The sequence below is a fragment of the Salmo trutta genome, chromosome 23 (genome assembly GCF_901001165.1).
Source record: "Salmo trutta chromosome 23, fSalTru1.1, whole genome shotgun sequence".
Taxonomy (NCBI): domain Eukaryota; kingdom Metazoa; phylum Chordata; class Actinopteri; order Salmoniformes; family Salmonidae; genus Salmo; species Salmo trutta.
In genome coordinates this window covers 1,198,893-1,212,550 of record NC_042979.1, presented here as the reverse complement: position 1 = coordinate 1,212,550, position 13,658 = coordinate 1,198,893, and the positions used below count along the sequence as shown (strand labels likewise).

The 13,658-nt window shown below is 40.3% G+C and overlaps 1 protein-coding gene across 1 annotated transcript; it reads left to right on the top strand.

Moving 5' to 3' along the window:
- The first annotated feature begins 2,814 nt into the window (after positions 1 to 2,814).
- Positions 2,815 to 12,595, top strand: psmd5 (proteasome 26S subunit, non-ATPase 5). The gene is made up of 10 exons (XM_029708454.1): positions 2,815 to 3,020; positions 4,195 to 4,339; positions 8,746 to 8,859; positions 8,946 to 9,074; positions 9,464 to 9,573; positions 9,702 to 9,844; positions 10,031 to 10,222; positions 10,348 to 10,457; positions 11,611 to 11,751; positions 12,096 to 12,595. The coding sequence occupies exons 1-10, from the start codon at positions 2,848 to 2,850 to the stop codon at positions 12,351 to 12,353; spliced, it is 1,515 nt and encodes a 504-aa protein (XP_029564314.1). The 5' UTR covers positions 2,815 to 2,847; the 3' UTR covers positions 12,354 to 12,595.
- The last annotated feature ends 1,063 nt before the right edge of the window (positions 12,596 to 13,658 follow it).

Sequence of the window (13,658 nt, the reverse complement as noted above, 5' to 3'; positions counted from 1 at the left end):
CACTGCTTGTTCACGTGATGCGCTCGTGCTGCGGCGCGAAATGGTTTTCATCTGAGCCTGTGCTAGCTCGTGAGATCTGGCTATGTCGATAGCTTTGTCTAGCGTTAGCTCAGACCCAACATTCAAAAGTTTCTCTCTCACTCGCGGTGAGTGTATTCCAAATACAATACGGTCCCTGACCATCTCATCCTTGTTTGCATAATCACAGTCTTTCACAAGCAGACGCAGCTCAGTCACAAACGGTTCAAAAGACTCGCTAGCTCCCTGTACTTTCTCATGGAATTTGTACCTAGCGAAAATTGTATTAGTCTTCGGCACAACATATGCTTCAAAACGATCGTAGTATGTTTTCAGTACCTTTGATTCAGCCTCGGTAAGTGTCCATGTGTTGTAAATATCTCTCCCTTTTTCACCGATCCAGAGGAGCAGGTAGCTACATTTTTCGTCTTCTCCTCTTTCCTTCAGAGGACCCGTGAACATTAGCTCCACATGCTGTTTGTACTTACGCCATGCATCGGGTAAGTTTGTAGACTCCCAGTCCATTCGAGGTGAAGGAACTCCAGAAAAAGCCATCTTTTAAGACCATTTACTCTGACACCATGTCTTGTTTTGTACGCTTTGTACAAATAATAAAACGCAGAACTACAGGATGTTTCTTAACATAACTCTTTATTAACTAGCTACAACTACATGTTCGCCTATCTCCAACCACGATCAACTGACGATGCCCTAGCCGTCTGGGTGGTGTTAACCAATCACTGCACAGTAGGATACGGCGGTAAAATGCATCCAATTATAATTCAGTATGTATTCCCATATGAATATTACAAATATTAATAAAGCAATTGTGCTGATTATAGACACTTAATAGCGCGTTTTTAAGTTTCAAAAGAATGCGACCCCCCCACCCTTTGCCTCACAATGGTTTGATCCACTGCCAGTTCCTTAGTTGGCAAGGTAACAGAGGGGTCGTATCCACTGTCTGAAAGGCACTCAATGAACGTAACTGACGTGAGGTTAATCCAGTCAATCGCGCACACACACTAGCTGAATATGCAGAGCTAGCGCGCAAATATTAACTATTAAGCTAGCTAGTACCTATTCCATTGATGTGGCCTCGTCAAAGATGGAATCTTTGCTATCGTCAATTTATTCCAAGATCAGCATGCAGATGATGTAAGTTAGTGCTTCAAAGTCCCTGTGATAAGGTTAGCGATAAACTGAAGTCCAAACTGAACAGAACTACACTCTCTTCTACCATTGTCTTAAATATATTTAATGGTCTCGTTGCAAAAGCTAAATTGTCGCAAGGGAACTTTTATTTATTTATTTTATTTCACCTTTATTTAACCCGGGTAGCAAAGATTATAGCAAACACCACTGAAACGGAATTGGTGCTCGCTAGCTTTGCAAATTCAGCTATTGTTGGAAGCCAGCCAATATGAAACAAACTATTCAAATTACAAAAGGTTGCAGCATATGTTGTGTAAATGGTGAACTCATACAGCTGTCAACTCTTGTCATTTTAATCCGTTTCACATTTGCTAGCTACCTTTTAGATCGAAGCCCAAATAGAATGATAAAAGATAAGATGATAGAAGCCCATCTCCTACTGTAAATAACCTACACACTGTGTGTGTGTGTAGCCAGCCAGCCAGCCAGCCAGGTAGAAAAATGGCAGAAAAATGAAAGACGGACATCAAAACGCAAAGTAAGAACCCTAGTAGCCTAATATCTCAAAGACTAGTTGATAAAATGTTCATAAGAAAGAAATGAAATTCTAATGGAAATGTTTCACAATGATGTCATTAGGCAGAGCAGGCAACAGATGGCACACAGCAGAGTTGGGGACAGATATGCAGGGACAGACTGGCAGAGACAGGGAGTCTCAGGTAAGTTTGTTGAGTCTTTGTTTGGCAACATTATGAAAGGTTCTCAATTTTTTTTACTTGTAAAATAGGAACATAATTGGAAAATGCCAGGGATACCCCCACTCTCAACTTAAACTGGTGTCTGAACTAAGATTTGTTAAAAGCAATGGTATTGCTGTTGTGATTAGTTGTGTAGTTTTGGGTACCGGTAGTTAGGAGTACGGCAAACACCTTATTTCTTTGGTTCCTCAATATACATTTACCATATTACAATGTAGGCTATGTGTTACAGCACTACTTTTGGTGTCCCCCTCAGGAATTGCTCTTGAGAAAATTTCATATAATTGTCCCCTCCAAAGTTGATATCAGATTTTCGCCCCTGTTGTAGTGTCAAGGATCAAGGCTGTGCAGCAAATCTCCTATCTGGAGGCAGTGAAGAGAGTTGAAGAGGCAAGAGGCCACAGTTCTGAAGAAGATATGGTGCTGGATGCACAGCAACCAGTTGCAAATGTTATACGTCAATCAAGTGATCTGGATACACTTGAAAAAAAGTGGATATTGTAGACTTTATAGCCACAGTTATTAATTGTACAGCACAAGTGTCCAAGAAGTCCACGAAACTGGACCTCATTATATCTGCAGCCGAGAAGTTTTTGGGATTCCAAGACTTAACGGAAGAAGCACTGCACGGACTATTGTCACCAGAAAATGTCCCGACCTCATAGGATCTTTCTGAAGGTGTTTAGGGACCTGATTAGAACAGAAAAGCAGGCTGATTTAGTAAAATGTAAACTTCGTTATTGATAGTTTGTATGATTTAAAAAAACAATTATAAACTGTATATATGTATTATTTTTACTGCACATTTTTTCTATTTGGTTATTTGTATTATTCGCCTGTACAGTAGGTGGCGGAATGCACACATAATTGTTGCAAACGCCATTATACCAAAGAGGAAGAAGGTTGCAAGAGCAAAATGGCAGCCTCAATTGAGAGTTTGTTCGTTGAAATAGCAAGCCTTGAAGAGCCTATCGAAGAGCTGCAAACTTTAAAAACTGCCGTTTTATCAATACCTGTAAGCGCCCTTAGGGATACAGTGAGTGGACTCCGGCTTGAAGTGATTTTCTCTCTTTTGAACACAAATGACAGGTCTGTAACCGCTGCACTGCTGAGTCAAGCCTTATTACTTACATTAGCTAGCTATTTAGCATAGCAACAAACTCAAACTGTTAGTTAGCTAACGTTAGCTTGGACAGCTTCCTTGCAAAATAGACAGCGCGTTCATGCAATGTAATTTAGCTAGCTAGATAAGTATAGCTACATACCTAAACCGCTAACCACTGTCTCGCGACTAGTTAGCTGACTTGGGTGTGAATGCTAACGATACTCTTGACTAGCTGGCCTTTTCTTAGCTAGCGCCTTGCAAAATACACAGCACCTTCATTAATGCAATGTAACTTAGCTAGCTAGCTAGCTAGATAAGACAAGACTAGTTAGGTAACGTTCTCTCGACTCGCTAGCTGACTTGGGTATGAATGCTAACGTTACTGGCCCTTTCTTAGGTAGCTAGCTGTGTTGTCGTTAATGGTTTAAAGCTACATCCATTTTATGGCTTGTACATGAATTTTATATCTATACCCATTGATTCTTGAAGAATATATTGTAACGACCCTGGGTTTATAAGCGCGGATATCGACTCTGCATTTTGAGCATGCTTTTGCAGCACAATCGATAGCGCGCTGGTCTTCGGGCTAGAAGGTCGAGAGTTCGAAACCTGCTCCCTGTCTTTTTCATTACAATATCATTTAAATGCTTCATGAGCTTAGTTCAATTGTCGTAGTTACCCATCAGATCCAAGAAAATACAGGCTTGTTTTACTCCAACGTTTGTAAAAAAACACTATAGCCTCCAAATATAGTATGCATTCAGGAGGATGCAACATTTTGGAACGTTTAGGTAGAAATATTCTATGTAGAACGAACATGCCTCAGTCAAGGACATGTAGAATAATGAATCACGTCGGCTCTATTCTCTGCATTTCTATCTGGAACCTTAAGAACCTTTTGCAACTGAATGTGGCCCAGGTTAAAACTAGAATGTTGATGTCATGGATGGTAAGTTCTTGCATCCATAGCTCTGTCTGTGAATGTGAGTGGTTGCATTTCTCCAAGCCCTTCCCTCAGCTTTTTACCAAAACACAGGCTTTGTTTCAATTAAGGATTCTAGCTTTAATGCAAAGTGCGTTTGTGTAGCTGACAGGTGAGATGTGAGTATGAGTCGTGCATGAAAGATTTTCAATGACGAAGTCTCATTAATTTCACAGAGAGAAAATTGAGCTATGCGTGGACATCCTTGGTCGAATCCTGCTCGCCCTCAGCCCTGTCCACCTGGCCCAAAACTGCAGAGTGGAACTTCAGGCTGGACTGAAACATCCTGATGATACAGTCAAAATACTGGCATTGACACAAGTATGTTACAGCTGTGATGTATTCATTAATTTAATATAACATGTTTTTTGAAATTCAACGTCTTAAAAAATTAGCCAAATCAAAGTTGGTAGATATTAAATAATCCTAAAACGTTTTTTTATAATAATCAAAATACTAATTACTAATATGCCTCCAATTTTGTGTAAATGTTTGTCCTGGTTTCATATGGAATCACTAATTTGAAGGAGAACACTTAAATTACATTTACTGTACGAAATCTTAAAATACTCTCCATACATTAAGTAACATAATTAGAATATTTTGTCTTACTGGTGAGTAAGGGGAAAAAATGGCAAGAGTTTGAGTAAGATCTCTAACGGATGCCTGCAAAAGTGGCCACACGCCTCCAAAGTGCACAGTTCCTAAGTAATTTTATTGCACTTTTGACTCAAGGAAGGTGTCTTCAACTACTAAGTTATTGTTTTTTGTTGTTGCTCACCTAGCTGTTGTTGAGGAACTGAAGCAAGCACACTTGTTGTTTTTGCTTGAAACACAGTCCTGCGTCGCATATTACACACAATTAGTTGTTTACGCAATCCAAAAATTGTCTATTATAAACTGCTTTCTGGGTCAGGTGGCCATCATTTGAATGCTTTTTCTATTGCCAACATGACTATGATCTTAGTGTCAGGCTTTCATAAGGTACTTCAGAGAAACATTTTATTTGCTCAGAACGGAACTCATTCAGATGTGTTCCACTGATAATTTTCTTCACTTGGACAACAAAATATGTTCAAAAGTAGCCCAGTTAGCAGGAGAGATGGGGGCATTGTCTTGTTGCTCATGTTTCAATTAAAAAAACATGCAGGGCTTGACATTAACCTGTTTATCCACTTGTCCTTCAGACAAGGTATTAGCCACTTTCAATGCAACATACCGAAACACAACAAATTATGCAAACTTTGTTGTAGGCAGAATGCATCAGAATAGGATTCTATTGCATTGACACGATCTACTCAGCCCATACTCTACACAGATTGGCGCGGCATAAACAATCAGAGCTGCAGTAGGCCTACCGTAATTTCCGGACTATTAAGCGCAGCTGAATATAAGCCGCACCCACTGAATTTTATTTGATTAATTTTTTTTAACATAAATAAGCCGCACATGTCTAAGCCGCAGGTGCCTACCGGTACATTGAAACAAATGAACTTTACACAGGCTTTAACGAAACACGGCTTGTAACAAAAATAAATAGGCTTTAACGAAACACGGCTTGTAACAAAAATAAATAGGCTTTAACGAAACACGGCTTGTAACAAAAAAAAAAAAAATTAGCATTAAGCTTTAGTTGACTTTTTGCACTGAGTCAATTCCTCACGATGCTGTTTCCAACGTCTTATCATCGACTCATTAAGACCAAGCTCCCGTGCAGCAGCTCAATTTCCTTTTCCAACAGCCAGATCAATCGCCTTCAACTTGAAAGCTGCATCATATGCATTTCTCCGTGTCTTTGCCATGAGGGTGACAAAATGACTACCGTAATCAGAATGATGAAGTTTGAGAGCGCTCGATTTAATCTAAACAGTAAACAAAAAAAGTTGTTTGACCTTAACCCGTTCGGCAATTTCATTGGTCTAATGAAAGCTTAAAAAAAAAAAAAATCCATATTAGCCGCGTCATTGTTTAAGCCGCGATGTTCAAAGCGTGGGAAAAAAGTTGCGGCTTATAGTCCGGAATTTACAGTATATGCAAAGAGACCATAGCCATATATGGATCTGTGCCATTTACTTTGAACTGGACTGTTTACAGCATCAGCAGTAGTGAGTAGATGAGCTTGTTTTGATGTATCTTATAAAAAACAATGTAGCCACGTGTGCACATTTTGTTCAAATCCTTTGCTAGTTAGTGAGTTATTAGCCCAGTTATATGTCATTTGTAGTCAGCAATATGGGAGTGATTGCTATCTACAGGAGCACAGAATTTATACATTTCTAGACATCTTTGAAAAGCAAGTCGGCAAAAGAGATTTTTTGTCTTAAAGGGGCAGTGTTTGTATTTTGACAGGCTTGAAAAAGCAGAGGGTAGCATAATTTGTCTGATTCTCTAATAATGGCATGGGAATAATAATGCATTTTATTTTGTGGAGTGGTTTCTTGCATCAAACACATTTCCAGTCACCTTTGTCTGAAGGACATGTGGATGAACAGGTTAATGTCAAGCCCTGTGTTATTTTTTTCTCAAAGTCTCAGGGAATGTAGGCCTACGTTGAACACCACACATTGGATGCTACTGTAGGCTGAATGAAAGAAGAGCTATTTTCATGTTCAAATGTTATGGGATGCATTTTGATGGTAGGCCGCTCTGGTAGTCCTACATTATGATTTAAATAGCTACAGTATCCTACAAGGCCACTGTTGAAACTAACTTAAAGTGGGTACAGCCTCAGTGTTCACTAGAGGTCGACCGATTAATCGAATGGCCGATTTTAATTAGAGCCGATTTCAAGTTTTCATAACAATCGGTAATCTGCATTTTTTTGGGACACCGATCACGGCCGATTACATTGCACTCCATGAGGAAACTGCGTGGCAGGCTGACTACCTGTTATGCGAGTGCAGCAAGGAGCCAAGGTAAGGTGCTAGCTAGCATTAAACGTATCTTATAAAAAACTATCGATCTTAACATAATCACTAGTTAACTACACATGGTTGATGATATTACTAGTTTAGCTTGTCCTGCGTTGCATATAATCGATGCGGTGCCTGTTAATTTATCATTGAATCATAGCCTACTTTGCCAAACGGGTGATTTATCAAGCACATTTGCGAAAAAAGCACTGTCGTTGCACCAATGTACCTAACCATAAACATCAAGTATATATTTTGAAACCTGCATATTTAGTTAATATTGCCTGCTAACATGATTTTCTTTTAACTAGGGAAATTGTGTCACTTCTCTTGCGTTCTGTGCAACAGAGTCGGGGTATATGCAGCAGTTTGGGCCGCCTGGCTCGTTGCGAACTGTGTGAAGACTTTCTTCCAAACAAAAGACACCCAACTTCGCCAAACGGGGGATGATTTAACAGAAGCGCATTTGCAAAAAAAGCACAATCGTTTGCCCAAATGTACCTAACCATAAACATCAATGCCTTCCTTAAAATCAATACACAGAAGTGTATATATTTTTTAAACCTGCATATTTAGTTAAAAGAAATTCAGGTTAGCAGGCAATATTAAACTACGGAAATTGTGTCACTTCTCTTGCGTTCATTGCACGCAGTATATGCAACAGTTTGGGCCGCCTGGCTCGTTTGCGAACTAATTTGCCAGAATTTTACGTAATTATGACATACCATTGACGGTTGTGCAATCTAACAGCAATATTTAGACTTATGGATGCCACCCGTTAGATAAAATACGGAACGGTTCCGTATTTCACTGAAAGAATAAACATTTTGTTTTCTAAATGATAGTTTCCGGATTTGACCACAATGACTTAAGGCTTGTATTTCTGTGTTATATTATAATCAAGTCTATGATTTGCTAGAGCAGTCTGACTGAGTGGTGGAAGGCAGCAGCAGGCTCGTAAGCATTCATTCAAACAGCTCTTTACTGCGTTTGCCAGCAGCTCTTCGCAATGCTTCAAGCATTGCACTGTTAATGACTTCAAGCATATCAACTCCCGAGATTAGGCTGGCAATACTAAAGTGCCTTTTAGAACATCCAATAGTCAAAGCTATATGAAATACAAATGGTATAGAGAGAAATAGTCCTATAATAACTACAACCTAAAACTTCTTACCTGGGAATATTGAAGACTCATGTTAAAAGGAACCACCAGCTTTCAAATGTCCTCATGTTCTGAGCAAGGAACTTAAACGTTAGCTTTTTTACATGGCACATATTGCACTTTTACTTTCTTCTCCAACACTTTTGTTTTTGCATTATTTAAACCAAATTGAACCCGTTTCATTATTTGAGACTAAATTGATTTTATTGATTAATTATATTAAGTTAAAATAAGTGTTCATTCAGTATTGTTGTAATTGTCATTATTAAAAATATAAATCGGCCGATTTAATCGGTATCAGCTTTATTTGGTCCTCCAGTAATCGGTATCGGCGTTGAAAAAAAAAACATAATCGGTCGACCTCTAGTGTTCACAGTAAACGCACACTGGAGGTTCCACAGAATTTTCACAACGTAAAAGTTTGCGCTCAGCAGACTTGAAATGTGCTGAATGCCAACAATTTTTTTTTTTAAAGAACATTGGGAGGGTCCTACCTGGAATTTGTTGCAAAATGTTTTGCTATTTTCTGCTATTAATGAATACCCCCCCCCCCTGGTCTGTCTGAGCCTCGGGTGGATCTCTAGCTGTCATGGTGGCATAACTTAATACAAAGATCCGGCAGCCATAATCAATAACATTTTCATTTTCTGCAGATTGGTAGAATGGTATTGAACCATGAGGCAGTAACAGAAATTCAGAACAACCAAGACATACTTCGGGAAGTGATCCACTGCATCAGAGGAGAGAAGATGTCAGTGGCCAAAGAGGTTGGCATAAAGATGATACATTTTTGTAACCACATGTTACATTTCAAAACCACTTGTTGCTCAAGACCAGTTCATCAATTTCACAGGCAATACGAGCTCTTGCCAAACTTAGCCATTCCAAAGCTGGGTTAGATGCTCTATTCAGGAGCGACTTGCTGAAAGACCTCAAGGATGTGATGGCTACAAGTGATATTGTCAGATACAGAGTATATGAGGTACGCCCATTGCCACACATGTTTGTCTGTTTCCTAATATGTCTAATCTTTTGGAAATCTGCCTGCCCATACATATAAGTGATTGAAAATAGAATTGCATGGTGGAGCATAGTGATAAGCATCAGTTAAACATATGGTAACCTTACCATGAAGTTGCTCATACATCTGAATATTGCAGTAACTATTCTAGTAACGATATTTTTTAACATGTTTTTACAAAGTGCAAATTCCAATAAGCACAGTAATGGAAGGAAGTTTTTCTTAGTATAAATATGGTACAAATAGCACACCAAATATGGCTGCTGGTAACCATCATGGGATACCCTATGCCTTGAATGGGAATGTCAATTCTACTGTTGTTCAATATTGACTTGTCTCTCCTGTTGCAGCTGATAGTGGACATATCGTCTGTCTCTCCTGTCTCCCTGGGTTACTGTGCCAACAGCAGCTTTATTTCCCAGCTACTGGGAGAGCTGACAGGAGATGATGTACTGGTCAGGTAAAACATGGATAACCCACACCCTATAAAACACTCCCACTCTCCGTCACTGGCCACACAGACGGAAACACAAACTCTCCCCCTCCCATTTCCCTTTTATGATATGTAATGACCTCTGTCTGTTTCAGGGCTACAGCCATTGAGATGGTGACCACACTTTCCCACAGTCAGCATGGGCGCCAGTACCTGGCACAGCAAGGCATCATGGATAAGATATCCAACATGATCACTGGAGCAAAATCAGACCCCTTCTCTAGTTTCTACCTGCCAGGTGAGGAAGTTATGAGTTCATCTCACATTTGCATTTTAGTAATTTAGCGGACGCTAAATCCAGACTATAGTGTACAGTATACATGTTCGTACTGGGCTCCAATGGGAATCAAACCCACAACCCTGGCGTTGCAATCACCACACTCTATCAACTGAGCCAGACGGGACCATGATGTCTCCCACACAGGGCTGGTGAAGTTCTTTGGGAACCTGGCCATCATGGACAGTCCCCAGCACGTGTGTGAGACCTACCCAGCTTTCCAGAACAAGGTGTTTGAGATGACCAGCGACCCAGACCCTGTTATGACTGGAGTGGCTCTGGACACACTGGGGGTCCTGGGCTCCACCGTGGAGGGGAAACAAGTCCTGCAGAAAACAGGTTTTTATTTTGTATGTTGGTTTGTTTGTGTTTAGTTTCACTGCATTAATTCCTTATTACATAAACAATTTAGTAACTGCAGTAGATAACAATTACTCACTTTCTGTTTGGGTTTGTGTGTTCAGGTGAAAAGTTCAATGCTGTGCTGAAGAGAATGAGCCAGCTGGCCAGCGGTGGAGCCACTGAGCTGCGAGTGCGCTGTCTGGAGGCCATCTCACTCCTAATCACTCTGCAGGTCTGTCTGTGTATCTCAGTGGTGTGTGTGTGTGTGTGTATATACATTACCAGAAAAAAGAATGGGGGATACCTACACGTTCCATTTTTTTTTTTTTTTTTTTACAATTTTCCACATTGTAGAATAATAGTAAAGACAACTATGTAATAACCATAAAATATTAAACAAATCTATACTACCAGCAAAACAAGAGGCGACTTTGGGATGCTGGCCTTCTAGGAAGAGTTGCAAAGAAAAAGCCATTTCTCAGACTGGCTAATAAAAAGAAAAGATAAGCAAAAGAACACACACTGGACAGAGGAACTCTGCCTAGAAGGCTAGTATCCCAGAGTCACCTCTTCACTGTTGACATTGAGACAGTTGAGGACTTGTGAGGTGTCTGTTTCTCAAACTAGACACTGTAATGTACTTGTCCTCTTGCTCAGTTGTGCACCGGGGTCTCCTACTATTTATATTCTGGTTAGAGCCAGTTTGCGCTGTTCTGTGAAAGGAGTAGTACACAGCGTTGTACAAGATCTTCAGTTTCTTGGCAAATACTCACATGGAATAGCTTTCATTTCTCAGAACAAGAATAGACGGATGAGTTTTAGGAGAAAAGTCTTTGTTTCTGGCCATTTTGACCCTGTAATCAAACCGAACCAATGCTGATGCTCCAGATACTCAACTAGTCTAAAGAAGGCCAGTTTTGTTGCTTCTTTAATGAGCACATGTTTTCAGCTGTGCTAACATAATTGCAAAAGGGTTTTGTAATGATCAATTAGCCTTTTAAAATGAGAAACTTGGATTAGCTAACACAATGTGCCATTGGAACACAGGAGTGATGGTTGCTGATAATGACCCTCTGTATGCCTATGTAGATATTCCATTAAATGAGCCGTTTCCAGCTACAATAGTCATTTACAACATTAACCATGTCTACAATGTATTTCTGATCAATTTGATGTTATTTTAATGGACAGAATGTGCTTTTCTTAAAAAAAAAAAAAAACATTTCTAAGTGACCCCAAACTTTGAACGGTAGTGTAGTTTCCGACTTGTTTTCAGTGAGAATGACAGATCTACAAGTTGCATTTCTATCTGAAATGAGTCAGGTCATACATAGAACGACATAATGGACCTTTTGTAAAGAATGCTGTGTCTGTGTGCGTACCAGGCTGAACAGCAGACAGAGGACCTGCTGGTTCTAACAGAGTCCTGGTTCCATCTGCTGTCTAACCAGCCTATGGAGATGATCCGGAACATCAGCACCCAGCCCTTCCCTGAGCTCCACTGTAGTGCTCTACGCATATTCACTGTGAGTGGATGGTCAGGAATTAATGTACACATTACTGGACTTTTTTTTCTTTCTTAGAAACGGAACAAAGTGACTGCGAATATGTTTCAGCACCATACTACATATTTTTTGTATAGAATCTGGTGTAAGAATTCAAACTCATAAAATGGTTGCTTCCATCCGTTTTTGATTATATCAGTGGTACCTTTTGTGAACCCTTTGATTTTGGCCAACTGTTGTAAAAGACAAGTGTCATTGAGTTGGAGGTGATTTCATGAAAACATAGGAATTGTTTGTTCATCAATTATTGCCTCACTGGCTAAAACTCACTAATTTTCTATATGGTGTCTTTTGTTGTGTTGCAGGCCATCGCTCCCCAGCCATGGGGTCAAAGGTTAATGATTGGCACACCAGGGTTCATGGAGTTCATTGTCGACCGTTCGACTGGTCCGACCAAGGAAGCGAAGGATGCTAAGTTTGAGCTTGTGGGGGCGCTGGTGAGCTCTTCCACAGCAGTGGACATCTTGGGTAGCCAGCACTACTTACGCCTGCGGTCTTACCTCCGAGAGGGAGCGTACTATGTGACCGCTGTGGCAACAGTGACCACAGAGGGAGCGGACTGAGAGAAATGGGGGAAAATGTCGTATTACACGCTATTCCCAATATAGTACACTACCTTAGGCCCTACTCAAAAGTAGTGAACTGTATGGGGAGTAGGTTTAACTTGAGACTGCTACCAGACCAGGACCAACAAGACTCAATTCTTGTTATTTTATTAGATTGATAGCCTGAGATGCATTTACTGTTGCTTTTTCAAAGTGAAATATTTGCCCTTATTAAAGAGGAAGCATATTGAAAATGACAATCCAATAGTTTTATGATTTTTATATCACACACTCGCCTAAGACAGACTTTCCAAAACATTAGGAACACCTTTTGCACTCAGACCAACCTCAATTCGTTGGCATGGACTCCACAAGGTGTTAAGTGTTCCAGAAGGATGTTGACTCCAATGCTTCCCACAGTCGTCAAGTTGGCTGGATCTCCTTTGGGTGGTGGGCCATTCTTGATACACACGAAACTTTTGAGTGTGAAAAACACAGCAGCATTGCAGTTCTTGACACTCAAGCTGGTGTGCCTGACACCGACTATCATACACCGACTATCATACACCATTCAAAGGCACATTTTTCCTTGCCCATTTACTCTGAATGGCACAAAAACACAATCCATGTCTCTGGCTCCAGACTTAAATCCTTTAACCTCCCGTGCACTCTCTTTCATCTACACTGATTTGAAGTGCATTTATCAATAAGGGTTCATAGCTTTCACCTGGTCAGTCTGTTGTTGAAAGAGCAGGTGTTCCTAATGTTTTGTATTCTCAGTGTACCTACAGGCCTTTTCTCAACTCCTCTCCTCAGTGTCCCAGAAACTGATGGTCACCATATGTATGTGTGAATTAATAGGTGAACGGAGGAATTTCCGCTCCTCGATTGCCGCCTCTGGCGGAGGATGCTCAGGTGTATCCTAACGCGGAAGAATATTCAAAATCAGCCTGTGATGTGTATTTGTATTTCTTAGGGATCCCCATTAGCTGCTGCCATGGACAGACTTCTCCCTATCTTAGCTACTGTTGATTCAACATGTTTTGACCATAACAGTTTACAGTCCATAGTTACTCCAAGCAGTTTAGCACCTTATCTTACTCAATTTCCACAGTCTTACAATGTTTAGTGAATGTTTTTCCAATATGTAGGACTAACTTTTTCCTTGCCACGGATTCTGAAACTCAAATCAAATGTATTTATATAGCCCTTCTTATATCAGCTGATATCTCAAAGTGCTGTACAGAATCCCAGCCTAAAACGCCAAACAGCAAGCAATGCAGGTGTAGAAGCACGGTGGCTAGGAAAAACTCCCTAGAAAGG